The 18,060-nt window shown below is 39.2% G+C and overlaps 1 protein-coding gene across 2 annotated transcripts in view; it reads right to left on the reverse strand.

The window, feature by feature from the left end:
* Positions 1–18,060, reverse strand: part of CALCR (calcitonin receptor) — a 241,571-nt gene that overhangs the window by 133,722 nt on the left and 89,789 nt on the right. Inside the window, exon 2 of one of the 2 annotated variants that reach the window (XM_005308549.5) lies at positions 10,505–10,633. The exons of the other annotated variant lie outside the window; for it this stretch is intronic. Within the exon in view, the coding sequence (XP_005308606.1) occupies positions 10,505–10,545 (41 nt within the window). The 5' untranslated portion in view covers positions 10,546–10,633. The remainder of the gene's footprint in view (positions 1–10,504; positions 10,634–18,060) is intronic. 2 annotated transcript variants of the gene reach the window in all.

Below are 18,060 nucleotides of genomic sequence, written 5' to 3' on the forward strand. Positions count from 1 at the left end.
TCCCCCCACCATTCCCCGTCCCCTGACCCCCCCACCCCCAGAGCCTCTGCCCCCTCCAACTGCTTCCTGCCCCTTATCCAACCCCTCCTCCCAGCCCTGGCCCGGCCCCCTTACCATGCTGCTGTGTAAGGATGCCGCACGGCCGCTGGAGCTCGCAGCCCCACCCCCTTACCATGCTGCTCAAAGCGGCAGGAGCTACAGAGCTGCCCAGAGCACTGGTGCCAGCGGCGCACTGGGGCTCTGCAAGGGGGGGAGGGAAGCAGGGGAGGGGCTGGGGGACCCTCCCCAGCTGGGAGCTTAGGCAGGCCAGGCAGGACGGTCCCGTGGTCCGGATGTGGCCCGCTGACCGGAGTTTGCTCACCCGCCCGCCCCTTTAGGAACCGGTTCTACACTGGCTTCTAAATTTAACAACCGGTTCTCGTGAACCGGTACAAACCGGCTCCAGCTCACCACTGGACAAGTCCCACACCAGTTGCAGAACTCTCCCACTTTCCCCCTAGAAAGTTTTCCCTTCCATTTTCTACATATTATAGATTCATAAATTCATATACTGGCACAGAAATGCCATCCCATCTGGCTCCCATAATAATCTGATCCATTTCAACAACTGAGAATCGCAGTGAGAGCTGCAGCATTGTAGCATGTCACATACATGTGAGTGAAATGTAAATAATTGCACAGACAGCAATGACACTCCATAGCCAAAAAAGACACCGTGTACCCTGCCTTTCACTTTACTGACATTCATGCTACATGTCACTAAACATAATCATCATATTTAGCACTTTTCATCCAGAGGTACCGTAACCTCTCACATCCTAGATACATAACAGATCACTCATAATGTTCTAAAACAACGTTGTCCTACTTATATGAGTACTTATATGGGCTAGACTGTACCACTGATTTCAATGGCGAGTTTCACTTAAAAATGATGGTACACTATAGCCATTTTTTTAGTACTTGGATTATTTTCCATGTGTCGGACTGTGATTTAGACTAATATAGCCATCCAGGGGAGCACAGGAGAGTAACCCCCACCTCTGCTGTTAGTACCCCTACATTGTGACTCGGAGATGGAGGCTATGGGTCTGGAACCCTCCTTCCCGAGCAGGTGGATATTGAGTCCTGGCTCCACCCTCTTCAATGAATCAGCCAACAGAGCTGACTCTGAGACAGATGTACTGTGATACAAGAAACATGCACTGTGATACAGGGCTGCAGCAAATTATTTTCCCCCAGGAACAAAGTGGGGAAGCATGGCAGGTACTGAGAGCCTCTCCTTATATAGGGCTGAGTGTAAAGGCTGAATCAAGTCCTTAATGAAGATGATTATCCTGGTAATAGGCCTGATTATCCAATAATTTATACACATTAACTTTACTAACATAAGTAGTCCCCTTAGTGGGCCAAATTCTGCCACTGTGATTCATGCTCAATAGAATCTGGCCTTCAAGCAAGTACATTGATTTCAGTGAGAACATTCAAGGAGTAATGTATTACTTAACATGAGTAAAGGTGGCAGAATCTTGCCAACCATTCTTTTGTTCGGGTACTATAGACATAGCCAGTGTATCCAGTCATCAGAGGAAGCACAATTTCCCCTCACAAATCCTATTCCCAGAACTGGCGTGACATAAATAATGAAGTCATTACTAGCACAAATTATAGTAATAAGTAAGCAAGAGGGCTGTATTGTGTTGCTTTATGCTTAAGCAGCAGTGCAGGAAGGCTGAAGGCAATCTCTTTCAATGCAAACTCAGAGTATTACGAGAGAAAGAAATAATGCTTCTCTTCTTCCAACAGGATTTTCCCGCAATGGAATATTACTCAACATTCTTTTTAAAGTAGCACTGTCAAGTATTTTAAAGTTCTGAGAGCAAACAAATGGTATAAATAATAATTTGTTCATATTACTATGGTAATGAATTTGGGTTTGATCTCTTGTAGACACATCCTTATATGCATAGGAAGAGGTTCGGCACTCTTACTTACACAGAGTACTATCTTACTCTGCAAATAGTCCCACTGAATAAAACAGATTAGGATAACAGAATTTGGCCCCAAAGTATTTCCACTGAAGTCAATGTCACTATTTGTGTGAGGCCTGCAGAATCAAGCCCTTCATTTCTTATTTTGCAGCTTGGTCTACACTAGAAATTTACTTTGGTATAGCTACGCCTCTCAGGGATTTGAAAAATACTGAGAGATGTAGCTATCCCAACCTAACCCCTGGTGTAGACAATGTTAGATTGATGGAAGAATTCTTTCCTTGACCTAGCTACCGCCTCTCAGGGAAGTGGATTACCTACATCGATGGGAGAAGCCCTCCCATTAGCCTAGGTAGTGTCTACACTGAAGTGCTACAGTGGTGAAGCTGCACTCCTACAGCATTTTAAGTGTAGAAATATTAGACGTTGTGGCCTTCCTACAAAAGGATTTACTCATCACTGGCCATGTAGGCCCCAGCTTAATTAGTATTTTAGGGAAATTAGTAAACCAAGGAAATTGTACTGCATTCCAAACACATTCCTGCTTAAAATTTACAAGTCAGGATGTTAAATATGATCTCGTGCAAGACGTCAAATTAGAATTTATGCTAATCATAGATACTGTGCCAAGGAAGCAGATTCCACAGGACTAAATTCAGCAGGACAATGATGAAAAACCCTAGTGACATTGCATTAACCTGTTATGTTTACTCACATATTTAAACAATTGATGATGAACTATTCCTCACAAGACCTTAGAAACAGAGAAAAAGATCTGTGATTATGGATCAACGAGATATCACCACCACTAAACAAAGGCTGAACAGTAGCTAACTTCTAAATATGTGAAAGACACCTACTCTAAAGGAGAATTCAAATATTATGCATGATTATTTTCTCTTAATTTATGCACATACCTGTCATTAAATCTAATAGGAGATAATATATGTAAATTTATGCCAAAACAACAATATTTGCCATTAGCTATTATGGCTGATACAGACTGGAATAATCCAATATTTGCATTCTATAATACCCAGAGCTAAGAGATAACAAATAAATTAGAGAAATTTACCATACCCTTAATTTCATGAGCTCAAATCTCTCTACACAAGCTACATGTAGTTTATGCTTAAAAGAACTAACACATTTCATTAGCAGAATCTTTGTTGAAGGCACCAGCAATACTTTGTTTATTGGTAATGATAAGAATGTCCAACTCATTTTTTTAAAAACAGACTGCTCATCTGTACTCCATACAAACCAGATTTCTATCAGGGATTTCCAATATCCTTTTGGGCTACTTTGAACAGAGTTCTGTATCTTTCAAGGCATAACTCCAACTTAATACATTTCAAGTAGCAGCAATTTACTTTACATTACAATTACATTTTTTGTCTTGCAGGCAGTTCTATCAAACACTAATCCAGGTTTCTTCATGCTAAAGCACAATATCCCTAACACCAAGATTTTAATAATAATTTCAGATAAATTCAAGGGAACTGATGATTTTACATGCTTCATTTACATTCTCCAATCAAGAGAGACAAAGAAATTGCATTGCAGCTACACTTCATCAGCTACTATTTCTGTTTGCTCTTATTTCCTATGGAATTTTTTATTTTCAACTATAAAGCTTGGGTTGATACAACATGAAATGCAAAATTGACAGATGTGACACAGTGGTAATAGAGATATTGGGCCATATTTTATGGACAGGATGACCTGTTCCGGGGGGTGAGGGTGACAGCATCAAAGGTAGCTTCAAGACACCTTTACATGTTTTCAGTACTGGTGCTTGGTCCTAGAGTTACAAGGACCCTCTAGGGGCATTCTGGCTGGATTCAGATTGTCCTACGTACACCATCTAAGCTGAGCATGAGAATTGGATAAACTTCTATAATGGGCCTGTGACACTGGAGGAATCCCCCAGGCAAGTGGAATCCTGCGCTTGCTAGGTCAGCCAAATGGAGCAGTGCAAAGCAGCCTTAGCAGAACCGGGAAATCTGGTTCTATGTACTGAAAGCACTTCACACAGAATAACTAATAAATCCCCATCACACCCCAATGTGATAAGTGTGATAAGTATTATTAGCCTCATTTTGCAAATGAGGAAGTTGCGGCAGAGGGAAAGTGATATGCCCAATACCATATACTGAATCAATAGCAAACCCAGGATTCACAGTCAGGAGTTCCTGACTCCAGGATCCATGTTCACTCCTCTAGATGTTGCTGGCTCTCATGCTGCAGTTTAGCCATGCAAATACAAGTTTTGTACATTTACCAGGTGACTGACAACTTTCGCAGGCACAACCTATGTGCCCAACACTGAAAGCGTGTCTGAGATATGTGGTGTATATAGCTGTGATTCTGTTTTCTGGGTGCTGCACTGTCAAATATAAGAAGCTTGCCTCAGCTAGGGATCAGGGATTTGGGGGAATTCAAGATGGAGCATGTTACAGAGTGATATGTCTCTTGTGAAATTCTCTCTCACACAAAAGTTCTTTCTTTATTGTTTCCCCTAACCGTAAACTAAACTCATCTACACTGAAAGCCCATGTTTTGGAAAACATAACAATGTTTACATTCAACAGACATATATTTAAACACCAAGTTTGCATTGTATATATTTGGTACCGAATACACTCATCAGCCATTGGACATGGACTTCACTTGCTGAAATCTAAAAAAATGAGCCAGCTATATTTGTTTTTATTTATATTTCCAGCTCATGACATTTGGTAGGCATAAAATTTCCAGGACATAAATCATCATTTAATTCTGTTGTTTTAGTGTGAGTTCAAACTGTCTTTTTCTGTATTTCACAATAAACATCAAACAAGACACTCACACTCCAGCAGGCCAGCATGACTAATCAGTACTCAGTCACTCCTGGTTGTTCTGGCTTTTATGGGAATAATAGTTTCAGCGTCTATTTGCTGCAGATTGAAAGGACACAGGAAAATTGAACATGTTGTAACACTAAGGCAAATAACGTCTTCCCCCTCCTCCCAGATATTGGCATCGTTCCAGGTTTGCTTTTCATCCCATGGTTAATGGCTGCATAGTATTGAGTTTAACACGGTCAAGTTGCATCTGAGGGGAGACATTTGTGAATATTTAAATCTCCTGCAAGCACCTATCAACTCTGTTAGTCTTATCAGCAGAGAAGACAAAGACTATTTTAAGCAACAGCGGGTCCTGTGGCACCTTTGAGACTAACAGAAGTACTGGGAGCATAAGCTTTCATGGGTAAGAACCTCACTTCTTCAGATGCAAGTGAAGAAGAAGTGAGGTTCTTACCCACGAAAGCTTATGCTCCCAGTACTTCTGTTAGTCTCAAAGGTGCCACAGGACCCTCTGTTGCTTTTTACAGATTCAGACTAACACGGCTACCCCTCTGATACTAAAGACTATTTTGTTACTTATGCTAAAATAAGTGTAACCCATGCCTGCTTGATATGGCGCTCTGTCCTCCTCTAGTGGCACCTAGCCCAGCCAGAGATTGATGAGTCTTAGCCTTAGCTAAGAGCCATGTGGCTTTTAGTTCATGCAGTAGAGGCTCATACACTAAGCTTCAGAGATCCCAGGTTTGATCTCAACAACTGCTGAGTGGAGTTTGTCAATGTTACATAAGTTTTGCTTGAAATCTTAGGCACTGCTGTGACTGGTGCTCTATAAATGTGTAAATATTTATATATACAGCATGGTACAAAGCAGCACAAACACAGGGGAGAATATGGTCTTCTATATGCCTATATAGATAATTGATGGTGGCTCTCTGAGCCTATCTGTGCTTACACTGTCTGAGACAGTGACCATTTAAATTTGAGATTATGGTTTAAATTTGGATTCTTCTATTCCCAGGAGAACAGTAAGATTTAGTGAGAAACCAGTTCATAATTTTAATGTATCTAAAAGATATCTGTTCAGAATATTAAATTTGCCTTGAAGAGTCTTGAATGTTAACATGTTGTACTCAATGGGTGATGAGCTTGAGTACCAAAGGGCTGCAGAATTGGGCACTTAATCTCTCAAGAAATGTATCCAGTAACATTGTAGAACCCTGATTTCCAAATAATATGTTTCTCCCCTAATTTGTTTCTCCATGCCTTGGAGAATTCTTTAAACATACCGTTCTCAGATGCTGATTACTGATGCTGTTTATAGGTCTACTCCAACCCTGAAAACCACCAGAGTCTTTCCATAGACTTCAGTGGGAGTCAGGTGAGGACCTACATGTTTTGACTGTGGCACAAAGGGCACAGTGATATTTAAGGGACGAGGGACACGGTGACTACTGCATCACATATGGAGGAAGAAGCTGTTTCTATTTCCAAATGTAGCCAAGATAGAGTAGCCTTATCAAAACCTCTTTCCAACTACTGTAAATCTTGTCTTAGAAAAATCAATGGTGCACAGTATACATGAACATTAATCCCCACTCTTGTCTTCAGGTAGCAGAGCTCTTCCATAAGAATTTAGAGACATAAGATTACCCAACTATGATATAAAATCTCTGCAATACAGCATGGTCTGTAATTGGCTCTACCTCATGAGATTTAAAGGAGGTCATTAGGATATGGTATTTCTCATCTTGTTTATTAATTGTACATTAAATTGAATTGTAGAATCAAGAACTGGTCAGACCTACCTATGCTTTCTAGCCTTCTTTTACCCATTTTATCTTTTATTGTTCTCCACAAGGCCCGCTTCTGTCTTCCAGAAATCTGAATTCTTTCAAAAAGTTGCAGAGATAACAGTACAACCAGTGCTACATAGACAGCTGCACTCCAGAGAAAAGCAAAGTACATTCTGGAGTCAACCTGTACATTTCATGAATCCATCAAGGGTTCTCATGGAAGCCATTGTTCAGTCAAGTCTCAGGCTATACTTATTTTGAAGTAATCAGGAGAGCATGTGTTGTGTTAAATATTAAAACTTGCCAGTTGAACATACTGCTTTTTAAAAACACTATTTTTCATTTGTTTCAGAGTAGCAGCCGTGTTAGTCTGTATCCGCAAAAAGAAGAACAGGAGGACTTGTGGCACCTTAGAGACTAACAAATTTATTAGAGCATAAGCTTTCGTGGACTACAGCCCACTGCATCCGAAGAAGTGGGCTGTAGTCCACGAAAGCTTATGCTCTAATAAATTTGTTAGTCTCTAAGGTGCCACAAGTCCTCCTGTTCTTATTTTTCATTTGCACTTCCATGTAGGACTGAATTGTGGCAGAAGTCACCAGCCCATATTGAGGACACTTGAGTTGGTATCATGGCTGGCACAGACATAGCAGTATAAATAAGAGCAGAGATTGATCCTAAATTACCACAAAGAATAAGAGAATAATTAGAAATTAAATTGACTTAACTTTTATTAAGTTTAATGTAAAAATTGCTGAATACACTAAGAAACATATTTGCAAATACAAAGTGTCAAGTGCTATTTGCAATGCAATCAACATTGATTTTATTCATAAAAATACCTGCCTCCTCTAGTCACTTGAAAATATACATTTACCTGTCACAATTGAGAGACTAAGACGATACAGGGCGGTGAGAATTCCAAGTTCTCTATCTGGTGTGTATCTCTGATGCTTATCTCTTTCCTTCTTTTTTTTAAGAGAACAGCTGTAATAACCAAGTAATATGCCAGTATTGACTCTGTCATAAGTCACATCAACCGATTGGTTGCTTACAGCAAATTATTCCTGCTACTGACTTGTACTCTAACAAAGAGGTTTCTGTGCTATGTGCCAAATCCTGAAGTTCTTACTCAGTTATTATTCAAGTAAATCTCAATCAGAGATGAGTAAAAACTGAATAGAGTGTTCAGCATTTGGCCAATAGCCCTTGTTAGGCCTCAGTCCTGTAAGCACCTATGCATGAATTTAACTTTACACACAAGTCCTGCTGAAGTCAATGGAACTACTCCTGTGAGCAACATTGCAGGATCAGACCTCTACAGTGCAATTCAATAGCAGGAATGACTGGCCACGTTGTAGAACTCTTAGGGATAAAAGACAAAGCATGGTCTAGCATGACCTGTCTGGGTTATGGGCTTGGTTCAAAACCACTGAATTCAGTGGGCTGAATTCCACTGAAGTAGACTGAGATCCTATATTCCCAGCTTTGCTGCATACTTCCTATGAACAAGTCACAGGTCTTGGACAAGTCACAGGTTAATTTCTTTGTCTCTCAGTTTCTCTGTTTATAAAACAGAAAAAATACCTACTTACATGACTTCTTCATTAATGTATGTAAAGCACGTTGAGATCTGTGGTTGGAAGTACAAAGCATGGAACAGTAAATGTTATTTCTTTTTTTCCATTTTGCGGGGGATTTACATTCAAGTTAACAGAACAGCTGAGCTACATGGAGGCACTCTTATCATTGGGTGGGATATGCAAAGAGGTTGTTGGTGGTTTTGTTTTTTGCCTATGGCCTACACTTACCTATAAATTTAACCTGCAAACTCTGAAGTACTAAGAAGAAAGAAAAGTAAAAAGCTCTGAAGTATGGATATTAGTTCAAGTCAGAAAGCAAGCAGAAAGGTGTCCTTTTAGGATTTTTCTAATATAACATACAGATTATGTGCACTTTTTACAGAAAGTGTCAAGTCCAATTCCTTTTTTTTTTTTTTAATTTCCACGTGGGTAGTAAAATGTTTCTTAATATTTAGGAATTAATTTTATTTTTACTAAAGATATGACATTTGGACAATATTTTTGACTCCTCAAAACAATTCCTCCTGGAGCTCCATGGCAAAAATCAGTCCAGAAAAATCAATTTATAGTGCTCTGAGACTGTACTTTTGATTGCTGAAATAGCAAATATAATAGCTCTCCTGCAGCAGGTGCTTATCTCAACTTGGATTTTCATTTCTTTCTTTATGAACGCAACTGGCTGGATTTATTTTGGCAAAAAGCCTTGGTAAAAGAAAAAGAAAGAAAACCTTTTACTACCTTTAATGAATTGCCTAACAAAAAACACCAGGTACTGCTGAGGTGGGATTGATAACACTGCTTAATCTAAATCCTCCTTGCTTTACTATAATATTATCATACTTAGTTTCCCTTGCTATTTACCCTTGGTATTAGCAGATTACTTAGACGAGAAATATATTTCCATTTGTCTTTTCACAGTACTTTGAACTCAAGATACTATACTATATGTCACCTATACACCATCAGCCAAATTTTCTGGGGATGTAAATTGATATGGGTTTTTATCAGTTTGCACCAGTAGAAAATTTGGCTCCATAAATTTACACCGAATAACAGTTGACTAAAATTACCAATTTTATAACAACACTACAGTAATTGCTGCAAGCATGGTATGGGTTATCGATTTCTTCAACTCTATAGCTATAAGACAACACTGTAATATATCACCTATTATCACACTAATGTTATTTTGATTTGATCAAATGTAATAGTCTGAAATATACTACGCTGATTAAATTCCGATGAGCAAAACATAAATAGTCAGATGACTGGCCCAGCACACTTGACGAACTAAAGAAAATTCATTCAGACACTAGAAAATGGAGTGTCACTGTACATGACAACCTGAATTTTTGGCTAATCTATGGTTGCTTCTGTCTCTATGTAGAGAATCTGTGTGTACTGTGCTGTACTATTCTTGTATTTCAGTGGAACTCATCTAGAAAAAATAATGAATAAATCTTAAATATAAAAGTGATAGGATTAAGAGAATTCAAAGGGGTGCAATATTTTGCAAACTCATATCTGGGACATACATAAGAACATTTACATAGTGGCTTTTATCTTCCACACACTTTATGAATATCGATTCATTAATTGTTATAACAAGCTTGTGAAGCAAATGAATGTTATCATCCCCATTTTAAAAATGGGAAAACTGAAGGTCTATGGCCTTTGATATTCAAAGACAGGCACCTGCCAATTTTTTGTACACACATCATGATTGCATATGTAAATCGAGTACTGTTTGCACAAATGGTTGGTGATGCATCTAACTAGTTATTTACCTGATTTGTGCACACCAACAAGATACTTTACATACATGCATCCACCTCTGAAAACTAGGAGAGTTGCTAAACCCATGGTTGTGCAATCCTGAGTGTTAAACTGACTGTTTCAATAATGGATTAGTGGATCTCAGGAGCGGAGAAGGTCAGTTTAGATGAACTCTTCTCAAACTGGGCAGCTCTTCATCTCATTGCTTTTCTCCAAATCCATGAAAAGGTACTCTGCAATTGCTGACTTCCTGCTCCAATGATATGTTCCAATGTGCACTAGGCTGCTGACTGCAGTTCCAACCCTGGAAATGCTGGTTAATGGAATCGGTCTATTGGGATAAGGTAGATAATTGCAGGGGAAGGAAAGGTCCAAATAGTCAGCTGTTTCTAAGGTTTTTCAATATTTTTATTTTATACCCTAAGAGATGTAAAATGAGAATATGAAATAGTAAACCTTAGAGAACCTCTGAATATTTGAAAACAAAGCAAAACAAAAACAAAAGTATCTACCTTATCCCCAAAGGCAGACTCCATGCTCCAACGTTGTTCATTGATGGGATTGATGTCACCAGCCCTGTGTATGCTGGGACATCTCAATGGAGCAGGAAGTCAGATATAGCAGGGTTGCACTTCACGGACCTGAAAAACAATCAAAAAGAATAGGTGAAACAGTTTGGTATATTTCTTGGAACAACTACTAATTACATTAATTTACCAGTGCTGCTACTGATAAAAACTATAAAGACATCTGGCTCATTTCTACTCCCACCGCAACGAGTGGCTTCAACACAGAAAGGATCAGGCCTGTTAGTACTGTTTATTACCCATTGTGCCCGGGGGGTCCCAGTCTAGGATCAAGGACCCATTTTGCTAGATACTTCCCTGTCCCCATGAGTTCACAATCTAGAATTATACCAAGACAAAAGTGGATGAAACTGACAAATACAGTAGAACAGGTAAATGAACAAACAGGGAAACAAGCTTAGCCAACTCAGCTGAGGACCTGCCTAGCCATTGTAAGTATGAATCACCTTTAACATCTCTTTACAGTTTTTCATTGTCCATCTTGGTAATATGGTATGGAGATGAACAGTTTCACAGCCTCTCTAAACAAACTATAGTATCTACATTGTCTCTGCATCTACAGTGCTGCCTGTGAAGGCTTGCAAAAGCTAGAGGCTGCAGTACGTTAAATTAAATGTTCTGTTGAAAAAATAGGTCACCGCTTTGATGGGTGTTGAGTTGCATCAAGCTTCTGGGCTGTCTGGAATAGTTATGCTGCCCTCCCCCTACTTTAGGAAAGCAAAGCAAAGATCAAAATGTAGACATAAACAAATTAAAAGGGTAAATTTTCATATCCCAGCTATGAAAAGGAAAGCATTGTCTTCAAGAAGAATTTTACATTTAGGCAAAATCTCAAAAGAGGATCAGTTGATTGAGCTCTCAGTAGCTTTGCAAAATATATCTATACTACTACCTAAAACACAGAGCTGGAATGGTGGAAGACACTGAAGCTAAGAAAGCGCAAAGAGGGGATCTCCGTATTGTTGCTACAAGCTGAGGAAGACAGAAATGTTTATAGTGTTGTCTTCCATTCCCAAATGAGAAAGAAATGGGAATTTAAAGAAAACAAACAATCCTTTTGGGCATATTTTGATTTTGGAAAGTCGATCAAAGATGATGCTTAGTTTAACAATGATTTCTGAAGCACATGAACTGTGGCAATTATTGCTGGGTGGCCTGTGGCAAGTGATAACTGAATACAGCAAAAACTAGTTAAAATTGGTTTGTAATATGCTTCCAAGCATCATATCAGGACATGAAACAGATATATGACAAGAAAGATTCCACTCTCTGCAAACTGTTGCACAGACTACAAGTCTGAATGCCACTGACAGTTTACCAGTAAGTACAATTGACTTTTAAAAATAATTCCAGAAAATTTGAAATCTCCTTTTGAATCCAATTGTTTCAAAGTGAGAGAATTTTTACATCTAGCTACACAATTTATGAGCACAGGTATTACTTGCTCCTACAAACACACAAAGATGTCCAGATATTATTATTTATGCTCATCAGTGATTGTCCATGCAAATGACCTCTCTTTGAAAACGTTTGTATGAATTTGTTGTTTATCATAGTGACAGTTGTAGGTTCAGAACTGTTCGTGGTTATCACCACACATGCACCATTCTTGTTAGTTGAGCTACCTGGAAATGTAGTATTCAACTCAAGTACAAAACAATGAGCATCATTTTTTACTTTTTAAATCTACATTTCTGTTACTTCTTCACTATTGCCTTTTAGAAGCAATTCATAGTTCTAAGGTCAACTGAAAGAATAGTGTCTCATGTTTTGGTGCTTTGCTGTTTTTCTAATTGCTAAAAACTGCGTTGTACAAAAGATACATAATGAAACAAAAATTAGGACCAAGTTTGTCAACAGGTAAAAGAACATTTCAGTGAACCTGCTTTAACTTCCAACTATGGCTTCATTCTGAGCAATGTGGCCCTGAGATTTGACAAAAATCAGGGTCATGAAACTATGTGGTTTTGCAAAATGTGATGGTTTGGCTGAATTTCACTTTCAGTTTTGAATGAAGCTCAAAATTCAAAGTGAAACTCAGATTTGTCTGAACAGAATTTAATGAACAGCTTTAGTCATGATTGCCCTTTGTACACAAAGAGACCAGTCATCACTCTCTTATAAGCAGCCAAGGATAATTATTGATATTATTCTGTTGACGTCAGTGGAATTGCATGAAGGATGGTTAGCCCAACACATTCGAAATGGAGTTATAATGTCAATCCTAAATAACCTGTCTTGTGAAGATATTTCTCCATTGTAGAATTTTAACTAAACAACTTGCAAAGACAATGTTAAGCATATATTATTTCAGTTCATACAGTGAAGACAGCAAAGGTTATATTTACATACACAAGTGTACCCATTGGTGGGGAAGGAGGGAGGAGAGAAGAGGACAAGGAACCTCTTCACCCATCGATGCATCTGTACAGGCGTCAGGGCCGGCTCCAGGCACCAGCGCAAAAAAGCAGGTGCTTGGGGCGGCCAATGGAAAGGGGCGGCACATCCGGGTCTTCGGCGGCGGGTTCCCTCTGTCCCTCCCGGAGGGAAGGACCAGCCGCCGAATTGTCGCCGAAGAATGAAGCGGCGCGGTAGAGCTGCCGCCAATCACGGCTTTATCTTTTTTTTTTCTTTTTTTCTTTTCCTTTTTCCCTTTGCCGCTTGGGGCAGCAAAAAAGCTGGAGCCGGCCCTGACAGGCGTCAGGTGAAATAGTATCTAATTGGGCTGCTGCCGGTACACTTACCACCACTGAAGGACACCAAAAAGGTGTGATCAGTTATAGGTGGGCCTGATCAACCCTGTATACCGCTAGTTCCCAGAGGGAGATTTACCTTTCTGCAACAGATGGAAGGAGGAATGCTTATTTTGCTGCTTCTTTCATATTCCTGAGGCTTTCTGACTGTACCTGCCTTGTACCGCTGAATGCCCAAATTTACCACTATTATGATTTGTTTTACATAGTATTGTACTAGGTGCAGTACTTACACATAGTGAAAGACAGTCCCTGGTGAGAAGAGTTTATAATCTAAATAAACAAAGTAAGTATTATCATCCACATTTTACAGGTGACAAACTAAAGTACAGAGAAATTCAGGCCCTGCTCCAAAACCCACTAAAATCAATGGGAGTCTTTCTATTGAGTTCCATGGGCTTTGTGTCAGGCTTTAAGTGATTTTTCACAGATCACTTAGAAAACCTGCAGCACAACAGAGAACTGAACCCTGATCTGCTGAGACGCTAGCTAGCACCTTAACCACAAGATCATCTCTCCTGTCCCTTACTCAGCTACTTCAGACACACCCCTCCCCTACTCCATGTTACAGGTAACTTAATCTAGAATTTAGTCCCAATACTATAGATAGACTTTAGGATCTGAATTACTGGAGTATACTGTACAATGACATTTTAGACTGAGATCTCTTACAAGTCTGGCATCTGTTTATTTTTATTTTATTTATGTTTATCTGTTATTCTTCCCCTAGCTACCATATGCACACATAATTCCCATAACTTCATTGGGAGGGGTGTACAATATATTAGGACAGAATGGAAAATACGAATCCTTTTATACATCAGTCTATTACCTTTTAACTTTAATTCACCAGCAGTACAAATACTCAGATACTCTGAATTATTTTACTTCTTCACTGAGTTTTAAAGCTTGTAACTGGTAAGTTTCATGTGTGCACTTTTCATCTGTGCAACTTTCACTTCCCACCTGCTGGGAAAAGTTTCATGACCCACCAGGGATATAAATTGTTTCCTGTTACCCCTGGATTTGATAAAATACCAAGTGCTTCGTGTTCTTGTTTAGATGATTTTATCTGAGATTTGAGCCATGTAACACCTTTACAATAGATATTAACTCCATGATATCTATGGGGTGGATGACAGATAAACAACAGATAATTTTGGCTTATCTGTGTCGGAATCAGAATTGAGATTTCTTCAGATGCTTCAAGTAGGGATGTCCACAGCTTCCATGACTCATCCCTATTGGCCCCAACAGATCTCCAGCAGGGAGGATAGTCTGTTAAAATGGGCATTTTAGTCCATTACCCAATCACCCATCAGTACACATTTTACAGTCTCAGCTGAAATTTAAGGACACCAGGGACCATCTCTTCCCCTCCCACTACTCCCCACTTTCCCAATCTTTCTGCTTCAAGCTGCTCAAGCAGTGCAAAATATCTGGAAGTCTGCCATTCCGTGTCCAAGTGGAATCACTGGCTGGCAGATGAACACTGTAGTTGGCTCAGCACCGCCTTTTCATGGGCCCTCTGGTATCAAGAGTGCACTGGCTTTGCCTCCATTCTATCCCAAGACACCTTGATCTCAGGCTGGTGGAGCAGTCCCTAGGTGACTGTTGAGGTTGGTATAACTTTAGAGCAGTTCTTAGGGGAAATGGCCACTAGCTGATCCCATGATTTGGGGAGTGGACAAATGTTGAAGCCACCTTTTCCTTCTCTTCTTGTGACATATGCTGAGCAGAGCTTGGCCAGACCAGGTCTGCCCCTCTCTCACAAAGATCATCCTCTACTTCTTGGTTATTTAATTTGCTGTTCTGAAACCCTCACAGAAATGGACACACCATGCAGTTGGATGATCAAGCGTTGCATGGATAGAGGCCTGCCACTTTGAATAGATGTTAGTAGGTTTGACACTTAAGACACCAAGTTGATTGTGGACATTTTCTACAGGAAATCGTCCAGCACACCAGAAACATTGGCTTGGCATCTTGTAAAAATAATGATTTTGCTCCCATATATCTCATTCTAAACCACAAGAAAATCTAATATAGTCCCTCATACCACAGCTCACATAGCCAGAGATTTTAACACAAAGACAGTCAAAAATATAGACAAAAATTAATGCTCTCCATGACTAAAATAACCACTCCTTTGTGAGGAGCCAAACAGGGAAAGTGGCCTGAAGACCTCTATAACACTGAAGCATCACGACCATGCAGAGTTTTCTGCCATATTTAGGAAAAGGCAAGGAAAGGCACCAACAACTTTTAGGGTAGTGAGTTTAGTTTAATGTAGGCACCTTTATTTTATAGAAGTCCCCTGTCACACAGCCCTGAAAGGACATGTGGAAAAAGTGAGGAAGCTTTCATTGTGGGCAAGGATGGATTAAATTATGAAATAACTAGGAGGGAATAAACATTCAGCAGATCAGACCCAGTAGGTCCTCAGGTCCCATTCTCATCTAGATAATTGTCCACTGAAAACATGTTTCAAATGACAGCTATGTCCAGCCCCAGCGAAAGTGGCTGGGCTTCACTTCTGCTACAGAAGATGGAACTAAAGATTATCTCTCAGAGCTACTTTTTATTTAAAAGGAGTCAGTTTAAGTTGCCTGGGCAAAGGAGACTGGGAATGAGATGCACGTCCAAAAAAAAAAAATCTTAAATCTGTCCCTACATATTTGCTTTTTTAGGAACATGATTAGGCTATATTCTCTGTTTAATGATTCATCATAGCAACATGTATGGTCTTCATCCAAGTAAGGCAGCTGTGAGCCAGCAATTGCCTTCAGTGGTTTTGGTTTAGGCCCTGTAAGAGTATCCCTTTTGAGAATAGTATTTATGCACACAAAACTGTATCACAGTCTGTTTGAATCAGGCAGGATGCTAATTCATTTATCCTCAGGAGAGGAGAGTGTCATTCAAAGTGTGGCACTGTGCATCAGTAACACATGTATAAATCTAGCCCCATATTGATTAACCTTTGACCATTGGGCAGAGTGAAAGTAGATTTTGAAAACTACTCCACATACCTCCACTAGCCAAACCAACCTGACATACAAAAGAGGATTTTAAACTCTTCCATTGTTCTGATGATGCACAGTAATTCACTGACTAATGAGCGGGGTGGGGGGAGGGGGAAAACACATTGAGACCTCTGACACAACCCTAAGAATGAGTATGATTTTGTGACTCAATGTAACTAATAATTAAGACCAGGACATTATGAGATTTGATATAGAGCCTGATCCTGTAAATCCTTATTAATGGTCCCTATTCAGCAAAGCACTTAAATCTGCATTTAAATTTAAGCATGCACTTAAGCCTCACTGAAATCAATGGAGACAGATGTAGGCATGATGTTTAATGTTTTCCTGACTTAGGACCAATGCAAGCCAAATTTAATGGGACTATTGACAGAAATAAAGGTGTGCAGAATCAGGCAATTATTGTATATTCTTAAACTCAACATTATGTTGGGCTAACTTTATGTTCCCATCATGTTTTTCCTGGGACCATTCCTAACGTATGAAACAGAAGAGGTGTAAACAGCTATTACTGGATACCTAGAGGAAATTACAGATGACTTTATTTAGAAACAAATTCAGAATACACATTTATCAATTCTCAGGTTCTGTTCAACTGATATTTCTTTTCAGTTTTCCTACTACTGTAATGGGACTCACATACATTTAATCAATACTTAACATGTTTATTCTTAATTTAGCTACATTATTCTAATTTTTGTCAACTAACTTTTACATTGGTTATGTCTGTTGATACTTAACCTGTATGAACAGAGTGGCTAACAGTAAGATTTCCATATGGATCTCTGTGAAAGCCCCACATCTCTGTCAGAAGCCTTGAATCCCTGTGAGATATTTCTTTCTATTGCACAGTAGGTCAAACTGAACTGTTATTTAGATCTGGCAGCAATAACATCTTCAGAATAAGCCTTTTATTGATCCTTAAAGACTTCCTTGAAAGTACACTGGTGACAATTATTTTTATTTTCCACAGTTTTATGTCAGTAGGAGTTCTCAGTTGCTGGACAGAAGTACTTTACACTACCGCTTTAATCTAACCCTTTGTGGATTCCTACTGAAGTAACAAACTACCGCTTTGTTCATGTAGGTAATATGAACAGAACATAGCACTTTTTGACATTCCTACTGCCAAGCGTTTTCTGCTTGATTGAAAGCATTTGTGGAAGTTAACTAAATGAGCACAATAAAGAAAATTATTTACATAAACCTAGAACCAGGGACCTTAATAAAAGGTCACAATTTGATGCCCAAATTGTGAGAGGTTATCTTCACTCTCTGATGAAATAAACAATCATACCACACGTAAGCCCTTTATTTAGTTTATGTCTAAGAATTTGACATATTTGATAGACATTCTGCTTTTCTTTTCAGAGAAATAGTTACACCTGTAATTGTGCTAAAATAGAAATGGGCTCAAGACACAAAATTCACATCTGGATCTTAATCCAGATTTTAAAATTCCCAAAGTTTTGTCATATTAAGATGTGAGGTTTGGTTAAAATGAGCTAATTAGCCCCTACAGAAAAGGCCAATTATGTTCAAATTCACTCTGTCAGTCTACCATAGCCAGAATATGGTGACCTTCCATACATTATGAAGCGTACTATCTTAGCCAAATGTTAGCTTGAGGGTTAGTGAGGTATAAGAGGAGTTTTCTCTAATGCTGATATTAGAGATGGTATTT

Source organism: Chrysemys picta, chromosome 2 (genome assembly GCF_011386835.1).
Source record: "Chrysemys picta bellii isolate R12L10 chromosome 2, ASM1138683v2, whole genome shotgun sequence".
In the NCBI taxonomy this organism is placed as follows: domain Eukaryota; kingdom Metazoa; phylum Chordata; order Testudines; family Emydidae; genus Chrysemys; species Chrysemys picta.